The 17,265-nt window shown below is 40.3% G+C and overlaps 2 protein-coding genes across 16 annotated transcripts in view; one reads left to right on the top strand and one right to left on the bottom strand.

The window, feature by feature from the left end:
- SAMD3 (sterile alpha motif domain containing 3) overlaps positions 1–4,407 on the top strand; it is a 43,985-nt gene extending 39,578 nt beyond the window's left edge. For all 9 annotated transcript variants that reach the window (XM_084515281.1, XM_084515282.1, XM_084515283.1 and 6 more), the window contains 4 exons: positions 2,290–2,493; positions 2,884–3,055; positions 3,699–3,781; positions 4,046–4,407. In XM_084515281.1, coding sequence (XP_084371407.1) covers positions 2,290–2,493; positions 2,884–3,055; positions 3,699–3,781; positions 4,046–4,345 — 759 coding nt within the window. In that variant the 3' untranslated portion in view covers positions 4,346–4,407. The remainder of the gene's footprint in view (positions 1–2,289; positions 2,494–2,883; positions 3,056–3,698; positions 3,782–4,045) is intronic.
- Positions 4,408–8,650: 4,243 nt separating this feature from the next.
- The window catches only part of L3MBTL3 (L3MBTL histone methyl-lysine binding protein 3), an 87,932-nt gene continuing 79,317 nt past the window's right edge, over positions 8,651–17,265 (bottom strand). For all 7 annotated transcript variants that reach the window (XM_084515276.1, XM_084515277.1, XM_084515274.1 and 4 more), the window contains 3 exons: positions 13,677–13,840; positions 12,637–12,699; positions 8,651–10,551 (listed from right to left, as the gene is read on the bottom strand). In XM_084515276.1, coding sequence (XP_084371402.1) covers positions 10,408–10,551; positions 12,637–12,699; positions 13,677–13,840 — 371 coding nt within the window. In that variant the 3' untranslated portion in view covers positions 8,651–10,407. The remainder of the gene's footprint in view (positions 10,552–12,636; positions 12,700–13,676; positions 13,841–17,265) is intronic.

The following is a 17,265-nucleotide window of genomic DNA, read 5'->3' as shown; positions in this document are numbered from 1 at the left end:
TTTTCAAATGCTCTTAAAAGATATAATCTGAGGGAATAAGCAGGAGGTAGGCAGAAATAGTTAGTTTTTACAGTGGAAGAGAATGTTAACACTTAGTTTATGCAGTTCAACATATTTCTAAATGATATGGAAAAGGACAATATTTGGCATTTGGCATTTGACAACATTTGCTAATGCAACTAAGGATAGTAAAGACAAAGGCTGACTGAAGAGCATCAGAAAGACCCCATGTTACTGAGTTAACAGGGCAGAAAAACAGAAGAGAAAACTCAGTGTAAATAGATCTACAACAAAGCACAAGGAGAAAACTCAATTCTAACAACATTTACAGTGATGGGCTCTGAACTTATTATTACCATTCACATGATATTTCTATATCATGCTAAAGAAAATTTGGCACAATGCTAAGCAGCTATCTAAAGAAGTATATTGATTGCTCAGAGTTATTTAAGGAAGAAACAAGAGAGAACATTATTCCATTGTATGCACCTGTGGTATCCCAGCAACTCAACTAGTATTTTAAGTTCTACTGTGCCCATCTTATAAATACAGTAGTGAAATTAGAAAATATGCAAAGATGCTAACAGGGATAGTTGAAAGTATGGAACAGCTTTTGTATGTAGAATGATTAGATAACTTAGGGCAGTCTTGGCTTGAAAAGGGGTTGTTGAGGATGGAATATGATGTATCTACAAAATTACAGGTAAACAGATTCAGTATGATAAGCAAGGAGTCGTCAGAGAAAACAATAGGCGTTTCTTCTGACTGCAATAGTTAAACTGCTGAGCAGAATGCTGTGAAAGGTACAATTTTATCTGGATTGGAAAAGTGACTGGAATAAATGATGGAAGAAAAAATTTACTGGAGGCTATGAAATACGACAACATATCCACTGGAAGTCCATGGGCCCCAATTCAGTGGAGTCTTGATAGGGCTCAGGGGAAGTCCCACTACACTACTATCCCCTCAGCCACTTAGAGGAGGGTACAGGACCAAATCATCTGACCTGCTACCTCTATTCCTGGGCAGTGAGGAAGAGGAGAGGAATGCCCAGTCAGGCTGCTCACAAACCAAGGTTACTATTCAATTAAGTCTAAAATACACTATTAAAAAGAGAGCAGGCTGTGCTGATACAACACCATCCTATCAAGGGCCAGGGGAGTAGCTGTAGGGGTTATGGTAGTTAACTGTCTCGCATTCAGGGCTGTTTTCTTCCCTGATAACAATGGCTATTGAAATCCATGGATATATAGTTAGAGGAAGACAATTTTTTACTTGCATATCTTATGCATCCTATTTTTTGAATTCCACATATCCAATTTAAAAAAGGATGTTAACCAGAAAATTAAATTGCACATAGAAAGCAGTTTTGAATGCTGTATGTTTTGCAGTTTTGTCTTAAATGTTCTGGGAAGCAAAATCAGGTGTCTCAACTTGCATTGGCTCCAGCCCACAGGCCACCACTGGCGTAGATGACAGCTGCATCAGTGACACTACTTTTGGGAAAAGCCAGTGTAAATGCAGCTTGAGGGTGGTAATCATACTAACAATGCAACTGTATGTTTTCTCAGCTTGTTTCAATGGACAAATTCACTGTTTCCTCTGATAGAAACGACACAGCCCCAGGCTACAGCCACAGAGGCACTGCTTTGGATAGCCATCCCTCTTCTGAGCAATTACTGTTTGTGGAATTACAGCAGAGGCAATATTGATAATTTTGAGGAATCATTAATTGTATCTTCAAGTATGAAGACATTAACTGTCAAACTAATCAAATAATGCTTTCCATTAAAGATTTTCTTTCTCTTAGTTCTTCTGGTCTCAGGTCTCCTTGGGTAAATACTTCAGTTGTGTGAATGTGGAAATTTGTTGTCCTGCCTGTTTGAGTAAGACAAAAATACTTTTTCTCTTGGCAATATAGAGCTGATATTGCTAAAGGAGTAACACTGAGACATCATTAGAAATGCTTTCTAATTTCCAATAAATCACAATTAGGCAAACCAAGCACAGGCACAGGAATCTCATGAATCTCCTCTAATATGTAATTTGAGCTTGCGAGACCTGGCTGGTAGCTCTATTACTATATGAAAACAGATCTTAATACAGCTAATAGAGCATGAGGGTAAATCTACAGAGCCAGTACTTAAGTCACATTACAGGCCCTTTCTGCTGAGTTTTACAACATTTTCATGTAGTGTCCAGTGTGGACTGACATCAAATCACACAGGTCCCACGTCAGATAAAAAGGATAGCAGATTTGTTACAATTCTCTCCTTCATTTGTTGATAGGATGATCCTGCTTATCTTGAAGGTGATGCAATGTATGCGAACATTAACTGGCTGAAGCAAGAATATATGAAAACTCAGAGAAACTGGAAAGAAGTGAACGACAGAATGAATGCAACAATACAAATACGAAGGAAGATGATCAGTGATAAGGCACCTTTACAAGACATTCTTAGAGTATTTCCTTTCTTAAGATGCCCTTATCAGGTAACAGATCTATACTTAATAATGGCATTGAGTTTAATATTATAGATGTGATACAACTGTGAGCATTTATCTTACTGGATGTTTCTAGTGAAGTATTCATCAACATTCTTCTATTTAATCTATTGTATTTTTACTGCTAACACCACTTTAAAAGACTCACTAGTTAAACATGCCACACACAACAGCAGTGAGTTATTGGAAGTACTTTGTTGATACTTGATGTACATCTTGCCTGTTTTGGAAAGAAAGTAAACTATCACCTCATCCAGTTTATAGATCTTATTTTACTGAGCTAGTCTTACCTTGTCTTCACAGCATGCATCTCAATTTGTTTTTAGTTTTGATTTTGAGGATTGCAATAATCCCTTATTTTTTTTTTTCTTTTTTTAGCTCTTTCGGGAGTTCCAGATTCTTACACACATGAACATTTATCAGAAAACAGTTGAGATTTTGGAGATTTATTCAGAAAACATATTATCTTTGTATCTGGTGAAGAATAATCCTATTACCATTATGCTGCAAGAAAATCTGAAACAGCACACAGAGGAAGACATTCTAAAATGTCAGTACAAATCTTCTATGCTCTGAATATCTGTTCTGGTCTGGATGGGAGGGAGTTAATTTTCTTCATAGCAGCTGGTATGGTCCTGCGTTTTAGATCAGTGACCAAAACAATGCTGGTACCACACGGTAATGTTTTAGCTGTTGCTGAGCAGTGTTGCACAGCATCAAGGCCACCTTTGCTTCTTGCTCTTCTCCACAGTGAACAGGTTTGGGGGCTTATGCACAAGAGGCTGGGAAGGGGCAGATGACACAAATTAACCTCCTGAGTTGGAAGGCACCCACAAGGATCATTGAGCACAACAAACTGATAACTGGGTAGAGAGGAGTTTGGGGGTGAGCAGTGGTGGCAGGAGGATTATCCAGCTCACAAACTCCACTAGAAGCAAGGCCTAGCATAAAAGAAATTTAATCATAATACTGAGTTTATGAGTGTCATGAATGATTTAAATACTACTGCACGTTGCCAGCTGAGGCACCTAAACCTTTACTGTGGGACAAATTACTCTTCTAAAGGGACTGAGCAGCAATTCCACTGCTGAGCTGTTAGCTATTTCATAAGCCACAATTTGTCTTTCCAGGATGATATCAGAGTGCCAGAATGTTTTCATTTGTAATTTAGTAGAAATCCTTGCCTTTGACAGACATGAAGATGACTGCTGCATGTTTACTTCTGCCAGATGTCTTTGGAGATGACTCTAGTCTGTTTGCTGCAGTAAACGAAGAGGTAGGAGACAGCACCACTGGCTGTGGTCTCTTGCTCATATGAGCTGCCTGGGCACATCCTTTGGCCTTTTGGTGGTTCAGCTTAGTTCCTGGAAAAGGATGATATAGCCTGCCTTTTGGATAAAGAGCAAATACTAACAGAAATGCTAGCTAAATTCCAAATGTTATTAGGCTTACTGAATTCTCTGAGATATTACAAGTTACAGTGCAGTTCACCCAATGTGATGCTGTGACATCATTTGAAATATCCTTTTTTTTTTTTTAGGTGAAGGTGGTGACACCAGTGTTGGAAGTTAAAAATCCCTTCAATGTGAATTCATGTGAGTTTGCTCTGTATGTAGAGAAACAAGAGGTAGCCCAGCTTGAGGACTGCACCACAGCCCTGGCAGCACTGGTGGCTGCATTTTACGTGTTTGATATTCCGTGCCCAAACAGAATCTATAGGACACTGAACTTCCTGGAGTCTCTGGTATTTGAGATGAGGTGTCCAGCATTCCTCCCAGCTCAGGTAAAGAGAGGGCTGGAAATCCCAGTATTTGCTAGTGCAAATCCCAGTATTTTCTAGTATGCACAGTACTTGTCTCAGGAACATTTTGTCAAAATAAATCTCTTTGTTGTGAAGATGAATCAGTGCCATTCTTTCTAGTGAAAGTGTATGTATATTTGTAACAGTTATGTTTAATACTGTTTTGTTTTTGTTTTTTTAAATTGTACTGTCTACTTTTATAAAAATATGAAATCTGAGCATTTTTTTTATTTTAAATGAACAGTCTGGAAGTATTAGAGAAAATAAAAATTTCTAGATTACTACGTGTTGTGTATTTTTTTTCTCAGAGGATTTTACAAATTCTGATTTTTGACCATCAGAACTTAAAAAAAATACTTGTGAGTTAGTGAGCACTTTGCTGCTTTAGGTGCTAATATATTTAATGTCCTGAAGCAAAAGAAATTAGATTTACTGGTTACCACTCTCATTATATTATGAGCATATGATCACTAAAAGTACTTAAATAGTTGTTTTTTGTTTGTTTGTTTTGTTTTGTTTTGTTTTTGTTTTAAAATGCTGGGCCTGATTTACAGTTTTGCAGGATGATGATTTTTCTTTCTTTTATCCATGCATGAAATCTTCTTTTCTTCTTTCAATATTAATCCTAAATTTGCTAAATAAGGATTCTGAGATGAGCTCTCAAAGTAGCAAAACCGACTTATCTGGGATGCTGCCATGTGCATTTGTAACCACGGCTTTGGCAATGGGGAATGAATGCTTCATTTTCTTTCTGAGTTTGCTTTTTAGAACAGAGCAGCCTTTTCCACATGTACATATCCCATCTGCCCACGCAGAACAGAGACCCTCTCCTCTCCTTTTCCACAACCTCCTCTTCTCCCTAACACCTCTTAACTTCTTAAGCACCATGCATATCTGGAAATCCCAGGGGATTAGAGCCTGATAGTGGATGGCTTCAGACAGCCTTCTAGTGATGGAAAGAGCAGCTGCCAGCAAACTTAACCAGTGCATTAATTAATCTATATAGAATGGCAAATACCATTTTATTAAAATACTACATTCTGCTAAAGAGCTCCATCTCTCACAAGTGCCCATACAGGCAAAGCAACATTTGTGGTCACCACTGTTCCTCACACCCAAACAGAAAGCCCTTGGCTGTGCATCCCATTCAGAGATTACAGTGGGAGACTGAGTATGAGAGGAGAATACTGACTGCATTTAATGGGCAGACTCTCTTGCTAAAGTCTTTGGAATCACTTGCCTCCCGTGGAAATTGTGGGATATCCTTAGCCCATGTAACTGCTGGGTCACCTCCAATACAACACTGAAAACCATTGCAAGTGCCATTTTAAAGATTCATTAGGTGTCCTTGAGTATATTTAGTTTCCTAGTGCATTTGTTAGGTGTAATCTTTGTAATAGAAGTTGCTATACCCTATTACCTCATCACATTTTCTTCTACATCTTGTAAACAGTATTAATTCGGGTGGTGCCCCGCTAGACCTTCTCTTCACAAACAGAGAAGGACTGGTGGAGGACGTGATTGTCGGGAGCTGTCTTGGGCAGAGTGACCACGCAATGGTGGAGTTCACTATTCTTGGCGAGGCCAGGAAGGGGACCAGTAAAACCGCTGTATTGGACTTTCGGAGGGCTGACTTTGAGCTGCTCAGGACACTGGTTGGTGGAGTCCCTTGGGAGGTGGTTCTGAAGGGCAGAGGGGTCCAGAAAGGCTGGGCGCTCTTCAAGAGGGAAGTCTTAATGGCGCAGGAACGGTCTGTCCCCACGTGCCCAAAGACGAGCTGGCGGGGAAGAAGACTGGCCTGGCTCAACAGAGAATTGTGGCTTGATCTTAGGAGGAAAAAGAGGGTTTATAAGCTTTGGAAAAGTGGGCAGGCCACTAAGGAGGACTTTAAAGAAGTAGCGAGGCTGTGCAGGGACAAAATTAGGAAGGCCAAAGCTCATCTGGAGCTCAATCTGGCTACTGCCGTTAAAGATAACAAAAAACATTTCTATAAATACATCAACACAAAAAGGAGGACTAAGGAGAATCTCCATCCTTTACTGGATGCGGGGGGAAACTTAGTTACAAGAGATGAGGAAAAGGCAGAGGTGCTCAATGCTTTCTTTGCCTCAGTCTTTAGCGGCAATACCGGATGTTCTCTGGATACCCAGTACCCTGAGCTGGTGGAAGGGGATGGGGAGCAGGATGTGGCCCTCACTATCCATGAAGAACTGGTTGGTGACCTGCTACGGCACTTAGATGTGCACAAGTCGATGGGGCCGGATGGGATCCACCCAAGGGTACTGAGGGAACTGGCAGAGGAGCTGGCCAAGCCACTGTCCATCATTTATCAACAGTCCTGGCTATCGGGGGAGGTCCCAATCGACTGGCGGCTAGCAAACGTGACGCCCATCTACAAGAAGGGCCGGAGGGCAGACCCGGGAAACTACAGGCCTGTCAGTTTGACCTCAGTGCCAGGAAAGCTCATGGAGCAGATCCTCCTGAGAGTCATCATGCAGCACTTGCAGGGGAAGCAGGCGATCAGGCCCAGTCAGCATGGCTTTATGAAAGGCAGGTCATGCCTGACGAACCTGATCTCCTTCTATGACAGAGTGACGCGCTGGGTGGATGAGGGAAAGGCTGTGGATGTGGTCTACCTTGACTTCAGCAAGGCTTTTGACACCGTCTCCCACAGCATTCTCCTCAAGAAACTGGCTGCTCTTGGCTTGGACTGGCGCACGCTTCGTTGGGTTAGAAACTGGCTGGATAGCCGGGCCCAAAGAGTCGTGGTGAATCGAGCCAAGTCCAGTTGGAGGCCAGTCACTAGTGGCGTCCCCCAGGGCTCGGTGCTGGGGCCGGTCCTCTTTAATATCTTCATCGATGATCTGGACGAGGGCATTGAGTGCACCCTCAGTAAGTTCGCAGATGACACCAAGTTAGGTGCGTGTGTCGATCTGCTTGAGGGTAGGAAAGCTCTGCAGGAGGATCTGGATAGGCTGCACCGATGGGCTGAGGTCAACTGCATGAAGTTTAACAAGGCCAAGTGCCGGGTCCTGCACCTGGGGCGCAATAACCCCAAGCAGAGCTACAGGCTGGGAGAGGAATGGTTGGAAAGCTGCCAGGCAGAGAAGGACCTGGGAGTGATGGTGGATAGTCGGCTGAATATGAGCCAGCAGTGTGCTCAGGTGGCCAAGAAGGCCAACGGCATCATGGCTTGTATCAGAAACAGCGTGACCAGCAGGGCTAGGGAAGTGATCGTCCCCCTGTACTCAGCTCTGGTGAGGCCGCACCTCGAGTACTGTGTTCAGTTTTGGGCCCCTCGCTACAAGAAGGACATCGAGGTGCTTGAGCGGGTGCAGAGAAGGGCGACAAAGCTGGTGAGGGGCCTGGAGAACAAGTCCTACGAGGAGCGGCTGAGGGAGCTGGGCTTGTTCAGCCTGGAGAAGAGGAGGCTCAGGGGCGACCTCATCGCTCTCTATGGGTACCTCAAGGGAGGCTGTAGCGAGGTGGGGGTTGGCCTGTTCTCCCACGTGCCTGGTGACAGGACGAGGGGGAATGGGCTAAAGTTGAGCCAGGGGAGTTTTAGGTTAGATGTTAGGAAGAACTTCTTCACTGAAAGGGTTGTGAGGCACTGGAACAGGCTGCCCAGGGAAGTGGTGGAGTCACCATCCCTGGAAGTCTTTAAAAGACGTTTAGATGTGGAGCTTAGGGATATGGTTTAGTGGAGGGCTGTTAGCGTTAGGTTGGAGGTTGGACTCGATGACCTTGAGGTCTCTTCCAACCTAGAAAATTCTGTGATTCTGTGATTCTGTAATTCTAAATCATTTATTTAAACCACAGTACGCTGTATACCACAGTACTTTGTATATATACAGTAGTACTGTAGTATAGTAATAGTATAGTAATAGTACTGTATATATACAGTTCAAAATACTCTGTACTGTGGTATACTAAAATTTAGGAAGTTTTACTATGTACTTAGGTATACAAAAACTCAGGAAGCTGATAAGTGATCTCTGTTGAGTGGGAAATCATTGGGTCTCACTGAAGGTAACAGAACTGGCACAGGAGAGAAGGATAAACACAGAAGGTGAGGGTTCAAGGAAATGAGCTACAAGAAAGGACAGAAGGAAAGAAAACGCAACAGTTTGGCATTTTGTTGTTCTGCATAGGCAACCTCAGCTGTTGGCAGTGACAAAACCCAGGTCCATGAATCTCAGGTGAGACTGGGTTTGGGGCAAGGTCGGACAGCAGCAACAAAAGTTGCATTTTCAAACTCATGGCCACACTGAAATACAGTGAAGCACTCCACACCACCCTCTGGAACACTTGGGTTCATCTTAGAATCATGGGCACACACAAATGTAACAGACAGCTCCAATTCAGGTTTTATTTATTGTAGTACAATAAGAGTGCAATTTGACTGTACAAATATTGAACAAAATGTAAAAATATTATTTATGCAATGCTATGGAAGGAAATTAACAGAGCAATGCAACTTACTTCATACTGACCCTGTTTTACCTCACATTATGGCAGGTACCAGTCCCCAAGTGTGATCTGGAAGGGACAAAGAGTTCTTGAAATCTTGAGGAACTTCAGCCAAAAAACAGCCTAGCTAAATCTGTGTGAAGATTTAAAATTCTCCAAGTTCTGTGCAACAGAAACACTGTTTGTTCATAACTCTACAGACTGAGCAACTGCCCACCTCAGCGCTAAGGAGAGGGCTGCCAAAAGCTTGATCCAATTCTTCTCTCTCCTTGCAAAAGCAAAATTCTGATACAGTCCTCAATAGCTGGGCTTTCCTCAATTTAAAGTGCATCCGGCTTACATCTTATATATATATACCATGTGCAACAACTTGCCCTGACAAATTGTTATAATAATCCTCCGAGAAAGACGGTTGCCTCACTTAAGTACCTGCTAGTGGAATCTGCAGTCTTGCTAATGACCTGCTGAAATCCATGCCCTTTACCTAGTTCATGCCTATGCACCATATGTGTTTAAGTAGCCTTTTCCGCCATGCTTTGGCTTTCTCCCTATGCCTCACTCACTTTTAAATCAGACTTTTGAACTAGGAATTGATGGGTTAAGTAATTTTCCCACCATCTGGAAAACAATTTTATGTTGAATATGAAGCCAGAGTAGCAGTCCTAGCTTAGCACACTGTTTTTCTCCACTGTTGTAAGTATACTGGAGACTAGCATGTGCAGACACGAATAAATATGTTTTTGTTTTTGTTTTTTTTTGATAATAGCATTACCTCAAAATACATTTATTTTCCTTCATGTGCTGAAGGACTGTAGCACGCTCCCATGTAAAAGGCTGGGGCTCTATTGTGCAGCATAAATGAAAGTCTTCTATGAAGTCAAACTTTATTTTTCAGTTGCAGCCTTCTCTATATTGATCTTTTGGTAAAATACATTAAAGATGCTGGTGGAAAAACTCACATAACATTTTTGTAATCGTGCAAAAGTAAAAACATTCAGTTATCAAAAAAGCATTATAATTTCAACCCCAACAAGGTTTGTTTTGTTTTGTTACAAGCAAACAGTTTTATAATCTGCAAAGTCATATGCTGTAGCATAAAGTGCCACATATGTAACATTGTTTCATTTTTAAACTATGGCACAAATTCATATTAGCCATAACAGTCTAATCTGGCTACCTGTAGCCTAATTTTTGGCTAATCATTTTTTATTTTGATAGTATGAAGTAAATGCTACTGAAAAGTAAAATGGGTACATGAAGTAGAATTCAAGAATTCTTAGAAAATATTAACGTTCCCTTATATAATACAGCATAAATAATTAATGAAGGTTTTCTTGATGTCCAGAGAGAGTTAGGGATCCTAACCATCCATGGAGAATTAGCGCCATTAGTTTGGTAAATAAGACTAGCTGATTCGGTTGTTACACAGTACCTTCTTAAAAGCTTGAGCACTTCCCAGAAGGATTCAGATGTGTACTGGCTCTAGGAGAATATAAATAGTCCACCAGTGCCGAACATACTTTGCTTCCTTTCTGAGAGTCCTTACTCAACAATTCTAGTGAGTTTTTGTGCTTTGAATAAAACATGAGCTCCAGTGGAGAAAGCTGGCTTGTACACATTTTCCATTATCTTCAAAGTTCATTGTGTGAGTTTTTCTCTGCAGCTTTGAACATCAGAATGGAATTAAAGATTTTTAGGGCTGGTCCCAGTTTAATGCTCATTATTTTGACAATGTCTGATTGGGTCATTAGCAGAAATGCTTCTCCATCAATTTGCTTTAAAAGAAAAACATAAAAAGCTATTAATAGGTCTGACAGGGCAGCAATATAGATGTTCCAGAAAACATGAAAAGAAAATTCCCAGACATCGTACAGGAATGGCTGAATACAAATGCTTTCAAACTTCAGGATAGCTTTGCTATAAACTTTTTAGACAGATTAGCTAGTCAAAAGGAACAGGATGATGACCCTCCTTCTGCTTGAAAATAACTGGCTGCTAATTTTTTAGCCAACCTGTTTTTATTTTCATACTGACAGTATAAAGTAAAAGCTAATGAAAAGTAAAATAGGTAAACGAAGTGAAATTCAGCACAGTAACTGTTTTTGCCATCTTAGCTGCTCGTTGTATGCAAGCCTTCATAAGAAAGCTTCTAGATTTTACTCCCAGCTAAAGAACTGGAACCCTTTTCAGGGCGCTCTTCTCTGTTCATTCAATAGCATATTAAAATGAATTTGCTCTCAGATGTAAATGTGGGCTAGAGTAGGTAAATCTGCTTCTGGTACAAACACAACACTTATTTTTTCCTCCTAGTTTAGCGGTATTGCTATTTTAATATACACTACAAATGAATGTTCTCTCTAAGCAAATCATTCTGTTGCCAGGGGTGCTAAATCTGAACATGAGGCAAGGCCCTCACTCCCCAGGACTTCACTGGTGCAAACACTTCCTTTTGTAAACTTTGGGTCATTTTGGTATCTGTAGCAACTTTTCAGTGTAACACAAGCAGGACAGCTAGACCTAAAAGCCAGCTGTGGTTAAATTAGGAGCACTGCTTAGACTTCGAGATACTAATTTGAGATAGGACTAGTGTAATTAATTTCCTGAAAAAACAGAACATGAGCTTTCCAAGTCACACATGCTGCTAAGGCAGAGTGCAAGGTACATTGCAGCATACACCGCAGCACTGCAAGCTAAGAAACACTGCAGTGAGACCAGCACCATGTAGTTACAACAATTGCTGGTGACTCATTTTGTGCACAGAGCCAAACTGGGTGGGCTCAGAACCAGAATTGTGGTGATGTGGGGGTGACCAGCTTTTTGTAGCATCTTCACATAATCAGGATGAGGGTTCATTTCCAAAGCAGAAGTCTGAACCAACACCTTCCACCTACCGAAAGACCTTCAGCTGTAAACTTGAAAGGGTATTCCATAATGAACTTCGTTCAGACCCTTCTGTGAGAGCTAGAGCTGGTAGGTGCATGCAGTATAACTGCCCTGTAAATCATATGGATGCCAGCCAGTCCATGCTGGTTGGTCTCACTGGCAGAGAATGCTCCAGAAAAGATTTAATTCATTACTCACAGACAAATCTTTAGTGTCTAAAACTTAAAGAAGGCATTTATTTTCTTACATCTCTGAGAATGAAAGTGTTTAGCTTTCATCCATTTCTGTGGCACTTCTCATCTGCTGGCTCAATCAGCAGCGTGCCAGCTATTATTGATCTTTAAATTAATTGGAGAGACATCCTAAGTGACACAGAGGATGAGCTAGGCCTGCATACCTGCTACAACTGTAAAATGCCTAAAGTGCAAAATGGCTAGAGATGCCACGCATCACTCCTTTGTTATGTAACTGTAACAGTAAAATCTACAGCCTAAAAACTTCCGACAAAGGAGAGGATTAGCAGGGCCATCTGTATACATTTTACTCAGCAGGTGCATTTATGTTCTCAAGTTTAAGAAGTGCCACAATTATTCTTCACTGGACTGTATAGCTGACTTGGGATATTACAGTATTATACTCTGCCCATTCAGGTGGTCTGGCTGAGATAAGCACCTGAACTATTCACTCCAGCACTTTGTGATCAAATAACCTTCTTGGAACTAAGCAGTAATAAAAGGTAACAAACCTCTGACATGAAAGGCAAGAGTCAATACAGATTATAAACATCTACTGTGCCAAGAAGCCCTTTACTTCCCACTCCATGAGCTGCAAAATGACCTAATCTCCCACATACATGCCTTTAACTTCAAATATACACTTCATCCAAATAGTTTACATGTGTTTTTAGCGACAAAATAAAATTAATTTTTTCATTAAGCTTTGCACTCTGTGATTTGTTTTAAATATAATTTACCCACCTCATCTTTAAACACCTTGCCATGTTCCTCACAACCTGGTAAACTCCGTATAAATTCAGAGACCTGCCACCAAAGAATACAATTACAGATTTAGTAAGACTGGGGTCTTCTCAAAGTAATCTTAAAGGTTGACATACATTAAAACAAAGGTTTCTAGTTGTTTTTGCATCCTCTAATTAGGTACTTCACATTCTGTCAGTGTACAGTCATGCAGCTGGGTGTGTAAGGACAAGATTAATGGCTACTCCCTCACAGTCAGTCAGGTTACTCTACATATGCACATCCAAAATAATGAATCCTCTCTTGGTGAATCCCTTTGCACAAACAAAAATGTCTGCTGCCTTCCTCTCCTTTTATTCTTTGCAGCAGAAGGACTAGCAAATCTTTTCTCAAATTTCATTTTTTTCTTCTGATTAGAGGAGATCCAACAGTTCCATCCACAGAAAAGTGCCTTAGTCATAGGCACTTCTAAAAGTGAAGCAGGGACTAGATCCTCTCTGTCCAAGCATTAATATACACCTGAACAGTGATGGGCGTTTGATTTTGAAATTAAATGTCATGGTTTGACCATAATCATACTATTCGTATACTGACTACAGTTTCACCCTCCATAACAGTGTGCTACATCCAAACTAAGTATAGGGAATAGTTCTTGGTCCATGACCCCTGGACTGTTTCCACAAAATGTTTGTGCAGGTGCTAGATGTCATTAGTGTGGACCTCGTGCACATGCTGGGCCATACACTTAGTATTGCTCTTTTCCTCTTTAACCCCAGTGAATCTATATACATATACATTTATTTGTGCATTTATATCTATGCTTATACCTGTATCTATATATGTATGAATGAATACTTACTGCTTTTAGGGCTTGATGGTAGCTGAATGAGTACTTTGAGGACCTGTTACATTAGGTCTGTCTGTCTAATCTTCTGAGTACTAATGCATTATCAGTAATTTATGGGGTTAATCTATAGCTCTAAATAAACCAAGAAGTTGAGGGTGTTGGCAGTGAAACAAAAGATACAAGGAAAACCTACCTCATCTGTACTCCACTTAGAAACTTTACTGGCTGGGATCCCAGCTACACTTGGAAGGAGCTTGCTGTGCTGTTCCCAGCGCAAGGGTAGGCCAGGAATTTGCAGTTTTGAAGACACAACAACTGGTTGAGAAAGAAGCCTCTGGGTATTGGGTTCTTCAGTATCTTCAACAGAAAGTAATAAATAAGCATTAAATCTCTCAGTTGGTGATGAGATCAGTCACAGTAAATCACATTCATTTCTATTAATATACGTGGGTCTCCCTACAAAAGGTGTACAATTTTGCTTACACCAGAATTACAGGAGTATGATGAGTATTCTTCCACTAGTATGACTGTGATTATATTGGCTCTGTACAAATGTAACTACTCTTACAGGGAAAAAAGCTCCTTTAACACAACACAATGCTATGCTAACACAACTGTTGGCATATCACACCATAGGTCACATAATTTTAAGTATTTTGATACAATAATTAACACCCACTTTTAACAGTTACACCGTATGACAAGAACTAGCTTAATGCCAGGGTTGAGCTGTAAAATTTCATCAAAACCAGCACTGCACTGCTATAAAATTCCAAGTGAATCAGTTGAACGGTTCCAGCCCACACAACATTTATGCCTCATCCACAACAAAATGTTTTTCTGTTCTTCTGAGAAAAAAACATAAATGTCTGCAAATTCTCTGCTCCCACTTTAACTGAATGTTTTATTTGGAAAATAACATTTAACTCCTCCATGATGTCTTTTTTTTCCTTTTTATTTTTTGCAAGGTCATTTCCCATTTTTATCTCACTTGTCCATTATGGAAGGAAGGAGGCTTCCACTCCACCTGTCTCAGAGCTAATGTACAGGTGGGAGGGTGGCTTCAGCCACATGCTGCTGTTGCTGCTGGTGTTTGGAGAGCAGCAGCAGTTGCAGATGTGTGTAGGAGGAGAGTGAAGAGTCATGCCTTGGATGATGTCAAACTGTATATGACATCTACATTCATTTAGACCCATTGCAAATCCAAAAGCAACAAGCCTGCTATGAACTGAGGCCTGAATGCCTCCAAGTTGCAGAGTAAAACTATGTAAAACCTCTGGAATGCATTTCTGAATGAAACAGTCAAAGAATCTATATCTAATATCCTTACTATCATTACTTCATACAGTCACTCACAAATCTCTATGCTATTCTTGTTTGGATTCTTCACTTCTATTATAGCTCCATTCTATTTCAATTTTTGGGAAGTTGCTATTATTCATAGATCTCTCTATTTTTACCGTTCTAGTTTTCATATCTAGTTTTCATACATTTGTTCCCAACAACTGGGGCACAAATTCCTATTATAGATTTCTGCCATCACAATGGGACCGGTTTGAAATATATAATGTGGCCAACATAGGAAGTGATTACGTTAGTGTTTTAGTTCAGGTTAGGAGCATGTATTTGACATGAAACTCATCTTCTCCACTTACCTCACCTTGTTTCACAGCATGAAGCAGACTCAATTTATTTTGGATGAAACTGAACTAGAAGTTTAAGTTCTAGGAGCACACCTAGTGTGCTAGTCACTAATGGGCAGGCAGTGCATGAGAGGAGTAAAGCCCAAGAAATAATCCACCAGAAACGGGGCTACAGTACATACTGTATCTTCACTACCACATGATTCACTTTACAAACCTGCTTCTACTGGGTCATATTACTTGCTAATTAATGTAGAAGCAGCAATAGCTGTACTGACCTAAGAAACAGTTATGGTAGACTCAGGTACAGCAGTAAAACTGTTTTGAGAACAGTTTCTTTTGGGTTGGGAGAGGGCAGAGGAAGAGAAAGAGGTGCTATATTAGTAAAAACATCAGCTCTGCAGACATTGCAGGTACTAACTTGGAAAGTACCCTGCTACTACACTCTGGAGGGTATTATTTGCTGGAAAAACAAATTGAAACTAGCTCCAACCTTCTAATTCCAGCATCTGCACACCTGCTGCCATTGCTACTACTTGTAAAGATAAGAAATGTGTCTGCAGAAATGCTGCAACAAATCCAACTTTTTTCACTATGAATTTGGTCTCTTCCACATCAGTTGTCATCTTCTTATCTTAACTAATCTATGTTTTAAGCTCACATCAGCAGACTGCAGCATATTTTTTTCACTTCTTAAAATTCCCTTCTCCTCTTCTCTCTAGACAATCTTGCAGATTCTTCCTAGAGAAAAAAAAAAAGGGGGGGGGGGAGGGGGAAGAGAGAGAGAAGCAATTCTCCCTCAGCTGGACCTGCCCTTTCCTATCACTACATTAACCTAATCTTTCTCCTCTGCTCTCCCTGATGCATGCAATTTTTGTGCTCACCTTTTCCCTTAACCTTGCTTCAGTGATCCCATTCCACCAAACTCTTTATAACTGCTTTTAATTCTCACTCCCTCTTCCTCCTTCCCTCCAATATTTCCCACCACTATCATGTTGGCTACCCCAACCTGTAACCTCAGTGTCATCTCAATTCAGGCCTTACTGAAGGTGATTTCCAAGCTCTTCCCAGTCTCTTCCAGCAGTCTCTCCAAAACTCTCTGGGTTCTTATCAAACCCAGCAACTCTGAACTCCATTTCTTTTGTGTTCTTCTGTTCCTCCAACTTAATTCTGGTTACTTTCAAGACATACCCTCACTTTATATCCTATATCCATTATTCCAAAGATTAATTTTAAAGTATTTAGTCAGCATTGTCAGTCCACTCATTATATTTTTTCAGTCTTCATTTTTTTTTCTATCATATACTTACTCGTGGAAGTGATATCCTTAAATGTCTATCTACACAACACTATTGTTCTTTAAATTTTCCTTAGAGTTTATTTCTAAAAATCTCAGTGACAAAAAAATAGTCTTGCAAGACAGCAAACCTATTCAATGTGAAGCTTGTTTTATCGAACAATATATTTCTAATTGCTCCTCGAATCATTTCCCTATCCCTAGCTCAGTTTTTTTTTCTTTCTAAAAAATATCTTAAGAGTTGAGAATAAAATTATATTAGGATTTTTTTTTTCCATTTGCGAAGCACGTAATGCATTGTTGTGGTAAAACAAACAGATAACAATACTGTGCCAAGAATATTCCAATTAAAGTGCATGTATTTATGCATTTATAAGAGCATATAGATTCAGATGTAGTGAGTAACAGTAATGTCAGTTAAAGGTACCTATCTATCCCATATGTACCTTATTTTCTGTAGTTTACAGCAGCGTAATAATAATTCCTAATAATTCCAGATGAAAATTCTATGCTGGACATCTGTTGTATTGTTGTTGTTTGGTTTTGTTTGTTCATTTTTTGTTTGTTTGTTTGTTTTCTTTCCTTTCATTTTTTTTTTTTTAAGAAACTACAGCAAATAGTTCAACGATTTATGAATGACATTAGCAGAAAATAAGTTCACTACTGTGACACTGCATAATGGAATTGATGGAGTACAAGGTTTACTCATTCAAGAGCTCTAGCTAATGACAAGAAAAAGAATTCAGTGCCTACTGCCTTTCAGGATGTGGGCAAAAATGCCTCTGCTTATCAGCCTGTGTCTTATCTCCCTCACACATAAGTTGCACTGCAAAAGAGGAGCA

The sequence above is a fragment of the Aythya ferina genome (assembly GCF_964211825.1).
Source record: "Aythya ferina genome assembly, chromosome: 3".
Lineage (NCBI taxonomy): Eukaryota > Metazoa > Chordata > Aves > Anseriformes > Anatidae > Aythya > Aythya ferina.
Note: the sequence above shows the minus strand (reverse complement) of the source record. Positions and strands in the feature narration are given on the sequence as shown.